The following is a 7670-nucleotide window of genomic DNA, read 5'->3' on the forward strand; positions in this document are numbered from 1 at the left end:
GGCACCCCTCCTCAGAGAGCGCGGGTGAAGAGTTTGGGTCCGAAAACCAAAGCCAAGACCCCAGGAAGCGAAGAAGGAGACAGGAGGTGTCTGAAGCAAGAAGGGCACTGGGGAATCGGCAGCAGGGCCTAGGCCTCCTCCAAACCAGGATCCAAGGCCTGCGCCATCTGCCCTGTGCGGGAAGAGCTGGGCCTGGGAGCCAGGGAGCGCTCACACCTGCGGTCGGGCAGGGGGCGCAACGCGCTGCCAGGGCGGCTTTATCCTGCCGCCACAGGGCGGGGACCAGCCCCGCAGCGGAGTGTCCAGCGCCGCTCACGTGCCTCGCCTGGAGCTTAGCTCTCAGACTCCGAAGAGGGCGACTGAGACTTGGGCCTGGGAGTTGGATTCGGGGTACCCAAGGCGACGACAGCTAAGTTGTACCACGAAGCTCAGACCGAGGCCTCCTCCCTTGTCTGCCCTTCGAATCCATACTGGCAGCCTCTCCTCTCAGAGACTCCGCGGGCCAGGCCATTAGGCCCTCTGCGCCTGGAGCTGCGCTATGATCCGGGTCTTGAGATGCGCGCGATTCTCTCTGAATCGGTGGAGAGGAGGCTCTGCCCCGCGCGGAGCAGAGGACAGCAGCGCCCGAACTTCCCGCGCCTCTCCAGGGCTCAATGGCAAGAACAGCCTCCGGCCTTCGGAGTGCGCGGATGACAGGAAAAGATCTTCAGTTCTTCTGCCGCTAGAGAAGCGCGGGATACAAGCCTCTATTGGATCCACAACCTGGAGTCCTGCCTTCGGACTGCCAAAGACTTGCAGGCGGTGGGGAGGCAGTAGGAAGTGAAGCCCCCTCCAGCCTCAGCCGCCGCCGCGTTCGGTGCAGCAGCAGCCAGTGCCACAGCCACAGAGCAGAGGAAGGCCCGCTCCGCGCGCGTTCTGTGCCAGGTGTCCCGCTGGCCCTCAGCGGACAAGGGAGAGCCGCTAATAAGGGTCGCTGCTCAGCAAACTCAGAGCTCATCCGTAAGTGCCAACGCCACTGCCTCTTTCTGGAAGCTTCCACTCCGGCCCGGGGTCCGGCCCCAGCCACGCTGTCCTAGCCCAGAGAACAGGTTCAAGAACGGTGGTGCCCGGCCCCAGCGGTGCCCTTCTCCTTCCCTGTAGCTCGCTGGGCTCTTGAGCCCCTACCCACTAAGCCAAAAATTCGGGAACCGGGAGCCAAACCCCTTGGCCTCTGAGATTTTAGGAAGCTTCGTTTTCAGCCAAGAGGTCAAGGCGAGCAGACAGTGGGGACTCGAACAATCGCGTGTTTAGGTTTAAAATGTTAAAAAATAAACATCACCCTAGTGTTTTTTTAATTCATTTCACTTGGCACAATGCTGTATGGTTTCGTCCTACAAACACTTTATTTATAAGCCGTTGTTCATTACTTTTGGCTACCGTTATGACATCTGTAGAGGAGAAACGAAAAGTGGGTTTAGATTCAGTTAAATTGTGACGCCCAGAAGGTAAATTGGAGGTCCCTTAACAGCTGGTTCTCGAAGATTTCCTCGAGGGAAGAAAAAAATATGGTTAGTTTCCCCTAATGATCTCTCTGATATGATTGCCAAAAAAACTCAAAGCAATATCCAGCTTTCTCGCCTCCTCCTGCTCGTCCCTCTTTTACCCAGACTGAGCCGAGGATGGCGGAAGGAGGCACATTGTGCAATTTCTTATTAAACACATCTGGAATATGCGCGCTCTGGATTTAGTGCCAGGGGTTTTACAAAGAGTTTATGACTGTGACAGAAAATTGTCCTTTTAACAAGTTTACAAGCAGTAATCACGGGGGCTTTTACAGGACCAGCTCTCTTGCTCCTCGCCGGATCTGCAGACATTTCCAAGATTCCCAACTAAGGGAGCAGGAAGTGGGCCGGGGCGCCCTTCGAGACACAACTTCCACGAGCCTAAAATTATCCCAAGCGGAGCTGGGAGAGTGGGGGGTAGTCACCGGAGTAGGAAGAGACGGCATGTAAGAAATTAAAGTAATTGGCCCTTCCTATTTTCCAGAGAGATTTCCGCAGCGTCCTTTGAAGCCTGTCAGGGTCATTGAAAGCTATCTTTGTGCAGGGTGTTTGTTTTGGGGAGTGAATGTGAAGAATGTACGGAGATTCCCTGTGAGAGCCCCTCCTGCAGAGGGTGGCATTTCTCCGTGGCCCAAGACAGGGAGAATAAACACCCTAGTGACTTAAATAAACACCGACTTAATGATCCAAAACACTAACAAGGGAGATTGGGACCCTGAGCTCCCAAACCAAATGATGGTCTCTGAGTGGCTGTGTGCACATCTGTCCATCACTGAGGGGAAGAACGACTTTATAAGTAAAAGTGTCTACAGTTAAGTACAGTGACCATTTCTCCCTGGAACTCAAAGCTATTTGACAGTTTTAAAAAATAAGAAGGCCTTGATTTCCCCAAACACACCTCAGTTTTCTAGACCAGAACAGAAATAGGAAAGAGTAAGAAAGAAATAACATATTAATGGTGACACTTACAGATGGGAAAAAATCAAAATTATGAAACTGTCATGTCACAAAATAAATAGATTCTCCCTGGGGAACAATATTTCACAAAGCACAAGCAAGCCAATCCTGTTATCCTGAGTAGAATTTTAATAAATAATGCCATTTGTTTCACTAATTTTAAAAGCTAAATACAGAAGATACATCATTTTGCCCCAGGCAAAAATAATATGGAGCCTACATGATTACTGGGATTTTTCTAGACACTATCCGGCAGCGCTGCAAAAGAGCTCCTGTCCTGCTGGTCTGCTTTCTATTTGTACAAATTAATTCACAATGTTTCTATCCTTGTTCTCCTTCCCTTTTTTGTCTTCAAGCAGATAAATTATTTTTACTTTCACAGTCTTGTCATAAACTTGTTAACACAAAAGAGCTTAGTTAACATATGAATGCTGTGAAGAGACAGTGGTAAACAAAATTGCATATCTAAATAATAGAAGTTAATAAATACCCCAAGGCTAAATTCACTCTTTCTGTCATATAATTAATCTAGTTACTACTCTTGGTTCAGATGATGGCCTTCAAAGTACCCTGCAATTCACAGCCACCATTAAGTAAGAAAGAAAAACATATTAAAAAAAAAAAATAGGGCCCAATGACAGCAATACACCACTCACCTTTCAGAAACACAATCATACTCCTGGTGTTCTACTAAGTTTTAATTTAGACTGCTTTAGGTACAATAGAAAAGAAACCTGAAAACACATGCTGTTTTAGTAACAAATACCAGGTTGCCAGATTCGTTGGCATACCTTTGCAAACTAGAAACTAGAAACAGGAGAAACCCTTAACAGGAGTAGGCTACAGATATGAAAGCTTTGAGGGCATGAGTAATGGCATTCAGGAAAGTGTTTTTTCACATTGGTACATTTTTAGAGTTTGTCATTAAAAAAAAAAAAAAAAACCCAAGAAAACAAACAACAACCAAAAAATCCCACTAAATCTGACAAAAATAGTTGCATTACTAATGGTCACGTCTATTTCTGTCTCACATAGAGAGCATTAAGACATTTAGGCACTTGTTTTTTCCTCCTAATACTGTTCTTTTATTTTAATCTACATTAAATTGTTTAACACTAAATATGAAAAATGTAAACTTAATTTTTCTTCATCAAAGAAAGTTATAGATTGTATTTTTCCTGTTCACCTTAAGAATGTAATCAGTTCTTCTGAGCCTGGAGGCTCTTATTTTCACTATTTTTATCTCCCTTTCTCTTTCTCTTTCTCTCTCCATTTCCTTTCCCTCTTCACATTTCTCCATATATAAATTAAAAGGAAATAATGAAAATCCAGTTGATTTGCAATTCCCATTCATTCAAAAAAAAGAAAGGCTGCTGAAACAGGCGTATCAGTTGCCCAGAACTGACAGTGGGTGCCTGGGTGCTTTTGTTTGTTTGGGTTTTTTTTTTTTTTTTCCTCCCTGATCTCTGCATTGGGAAGGAAAATGCAAAAGTGGAAAGAGTTGGAGAGAAGAGGGAGATTAAGCTTGAGATCGCTGTTGGTTTTGATTTTTAAAAAGATATTTGTGAAAGTCCACCATTCCTTTATGCGCAAAGAACTCCAGAAACAAGCTGCAAAAATGTTCCTGATTTCTATTTACAAGTGTCCCTAGTCGCTGCAGTGGTTGCTGCTCCAGGAATCCCTTCGAGGCCCCAGTCCCTCCCCACTTAGGATCCCAAGTCCACCAGACTGGAGGTGAGGGGGCCGAGCAGAGAGTCTTGGAGCTGATGCTGGTGGGCCTGCAGGCCGTGACTGGGCTGCGAGGCTGTTAAGCCCGGGAGAGAATAGTTTGAGCTCCTGGCGTGGCCCATATTGCCCTGCAGCAGAAGGACCGAGTTCTGGTCTGGACTTTGGGGAGGTGAGAATTCCTCTTCTGAGCTGGACATGAGCGGCTTGCCCCCTTCCAGAGGAGAGAGTTGGTTCTGCTTGTTGGAGGAGGAGTTATTGTTTTCGGTGTTCTCCCTAAGAAATAGAGGACAACACCATATGGTTAAAAAAAAAAAAAGTAGGTTTAAAAAAAAAGTGTGAGATGGAGGGAGGGGAGCTGGAAGGAGGAAAGGGCCATTGTGCAATCTGTCACCGACCCAAATGGAGGAGCTCTACCCTTCCACCCATCCCCAAGGGTAATGGGGGAGGTGAGGAGTCAGAGGACCCTGGAGAAATGGAGAGCTAAGGACAGAGCCTCCTGTTAAGAGCCAGGTCCTTTTCTCTTCCAGATTTCAGAAAGTGATAGATTAGCAGGATTTATTTGAAACATACAAAATATATGTTTTAAATTTTGTTCCAGCAGTTACATTTAAATACATACAAACTAGCAACATATTTAAATGTAACTTTGAAAATCTTTCAATAAATAGATATTGGTGATAAAGAAATGATAGAGGACAGAGTCCAATGCACAAAAGTTTGGGGTGAATCAAATCCATTGCCTTGTTCCCATATGAGGAGACAATTAAACATCCCGTTTTCCTGCCCCAGACCAGAGTTGGTGGTTTTGGAGACACAGGACAGGTCATGGGAAGTGGTGCCCAGCGCGGCCCAGTGACCTGAGTAAACACAGGGAGCGCAGCCAGTCTCTGATTTCATCTGGAGTCGGCCCTCGGGCCTGGCTTATAGGACTGCCGTTTTGTTAACTAAAGGCTAACTGCAACCATACAATCCCTGTTCCTGTGTTACTTGCTAACTCTTCAGCCCCTCGTGTCCCCCTCTCAAACTTCCTACCAACACCCACCCCAACCCATCCTTTCTGGGCAGGGGAAACTTCGCCGCCCCGCACAGGCTGCCAGCGGGCGCGGCGCGCTGGGGCGTCAGTCCCGGCACTAGGTGCCGGTTAACTTCAGGATTTCGCTTCCCTCGCCGCTTCCGCCTTCCGAGTGCTCGTCAGTCCTCCCGACTCCTAGCGCCTGTCTCCTTTCTTTCCCCTTATCCTCACAGTCTCTGTCTCCCGACAAGCCCATTTCAGCAGAATTTATCCTGGCTCTGGTTTTCCACCAAGACAAGAAAGGAAGCAATATCTTCGGCCCCCAGTCTTCGAAGTGAACAAAGGAAAACCTAACCGGCCCCTGCGCTCTGGTTTCCCCCAAACTCTTTGGCTTCGCGGAGCGCTCTCCCGGCCACAGCCACCTCCCCACCGTCCTTCTGAATCTCTGTCCGAAACTCTATGGAGAACGGAAGGAGCCTGCCCAGGTGGCCGAAGGTGTTGCCCCGAGGTGGGGGAAGGTAGAGACCAATTTTTAAAATATTGCCTTGTGAGCTCCAGTGCGAGAGAAGGCTGCGACTGGAGACCCTTTCCTCGTCTGGGCATGCGGCGCGGTCAGCCAGACCGACGGGCTGTAGTGCCGGGCCACGCGCGAGCGAGCACGGCGAGGATCAACCCTTTCTTAATTTGGGGCGCCGGGGAGTAAATGCAGCGCCAACTCTCCCCAAAGCTCTCTTTTTGGTGTATCTTTAAAAGACTCCTCCCTTTGTCCAGCTAGTGAGAAATGAAGCAGGCTACCTCTAATCCAAAAGACTATCAAGAGAGAGCGGTGGAGAACCGGGCGGGAGTGGGGCAGAGCCAATGTCTCAGGCCAGCTTCTCCCCTCTGGGGTGCAAGAGGAGAGAGGTTCACGAACCTCAGCTCCCACCAAACCCCTTTCCTTGCGACACCAATCAACATTTCACTGCCCGTTGATTTAGAAACTCACTCTCCACCCACCACTCTAAGCCGCGGCCAGCCAGGGAGGCATGAAAACCAAACCTAGCGCCAATATTTCCCGACACTCACATCCCAGAGAAACCCACGCGCGGGTGCTCAAAGCAAATGAGGCCCCATCCTTAGCAAGGAACCTCACAGTTCATGAACTTTCGCTGCAGCGCCGCGGAGGGCCTGCGCGCCGCCCCGTGGACTGGCTCCGGCAGGCGGGGAGGACTTGGTGGCTGGTGCCTGCGGGGGCGGGAGGGGGCGGAGGAGAAAGGACGGCTTCCTGGGGTCGCCCGAGTCGCGGGAAGCACGCCGCGTACCTTTCCTTGGCCTCCGCGGCCCGGTCTCTTTGCCTCCGGTTCTTAAACCAGTTGCTGACCTGGGTGGTGGTGAGGCCGGTGGCCTCGGCCAGCTCCCGCTTCTCACGCGGCGATGGGTAGGGATTGTGCGCGTACCACTCCCGCAGGACACCCCTCGACTTCTCCTTGAAGCAGTAGCTGGTCTCCTCGCCGTCCCAGATGGTGCGCGGCAGTGGAAATTTTCGGCGCACCCGATATTTGCCCACGGCGCCCAGGGGTCGGCCGCGCAGCTTCTCGGCCTCCACGTAATGCGCCTTCAGCCACAGTTGCTGCAGTTTGGGGTGGTTGTGAGGCGAGAACTGGTGGCTCTCCAGGATCTTGTAGAGCTCACGGAAGTTGCCGCGGTGGAAGGCGACCACCGCCTTGGCCTTGAGTACGCTCTCGTTCTTGTGCAGGTGGTCGCAGGCGGGCAGTGACCACAGGAACCTGCCCAGGCGCTCCAGGTTTCCGCCTTGCTGCAGAACCTCGCACACGCAGGCCACTTGCTCCTGCGTAAAGCCAAACGACGGCAGCATCGACATGGCTGGGGCCTGCCGGGGCGCACGGCCCAGGCGCACGCGGCAGGGAGCAGAGCCGAGAGGCAGGGGGTGGCGGCCGCAGGGAGGGGGGCGCGGCTGTTCCTAACCTCCTCCTTAGGCTTTGCAAAGGCGAAAACCGGAGTCGGAACTTGGAGATGGGCGGCCAAGGAAGAGAAGGCGGAGGAGTAGGGGACGTTCTGGACACGGAACGGCCGGCGCACTCAGTAGCCTTTAAGGCCTTGCCGCCTCCGACCTCCAGCCCGGTGGATGCTTCTAGTTGCCGGGGAACTTGGTTTCTGTTCTCCCCGCAGCGGCCTTAAAGCGCGCAGCGTCCCCGGCAAGCTGATTGGCTGCCGGCGGCGCCTATCCGGGGCTGGCCAGCCAGCGCGCCGCCCGGCGGGGCAGAGAGGCCGCACCGCCCAGCGCTGCCGCACCGCCCAGCGCGGGGAGGGCGAGGCTGCGGAGCTGGGGGTTGGGGGTGTTGCCCGGGCTGCGCGGGTAGGGAGTGGTGGGAGGAGAAGGAAGAGGAAAGCTGGGAAGCCAGTTGGGGTCTGAGGGAGCTGCGCTGCGGAGG

At 51.7% G+C, this 7670-nt stretch overlaps 1 protein-coding gene across 2 annotated transcripts; it reads right to left on the minus strand.

Annotated features, from left to right (window-relative positions):
• Positions 1 to 1334: 1334 nt before the first annotated feature.
• On the minus strand, positions 1335 to 7410 carry SIX1 (SIX homeobox 1). Of its 2 annotated transcripts, none has more exons than XM_054449229.2 (2): positions 6540 to 7410; positions 1335 to 4499 (listed from the first exon to the last, which is right to left on the minus strand). In XM_054449229.2, exons 1-2 carry the CDS (start codon positions 7097 to 7099, stop codon positions 4205 to 4207), a joined length of 855 nt encoding a protein of 284 aa, XP_054305204.1. In that variant the 5' UTR covers positions 7100 to 7410; the 3' UTR covers positions 1335 to 4204. The 2 variants fall into 2 exon arrangements, with proteins under 2 accessions (XP_054305204.1, XP_063507729.1); XM_063651659.1 differs by having other exon boundaries at positions 3182 to 4499; positions 6599 to 7404.
• Between the last annotated feature and the right edge of the window lie 260 nt (positions 7411 to 7670).

Source organism: Pongo pygmaeus, chromosome 15, assembly GCF_028885625.2.
Source record: "Pongo pygmaeus isolate AG05252 chromosome 15, NHGRI_mPonPyg2-v2.0_pri, whole genome shotgun sequence".
Classification (NCBI taxonomy): Eukaryota; Metazoa; Chordata; class Mammalia; order Primates; family Hominidae; genus Pongo; species Pongo pygmaeus.

Coding starts and splice junctions, on each gene's coding strand:
- SIX1 (XM_054449229.2), bottom strand. CDS start 7,099: ATGTCGATGCTGCCGTCGTTTGGCTTTACGCAGGAGCAAGTGGCCTGC. Junction 4,500..6,539: donor GCCGCGGAGGCCAAGGAAAG/GTACGCGGCGTG, acceptor TCTATTTCTTAG/GGAGAACACCGAAAACAATA.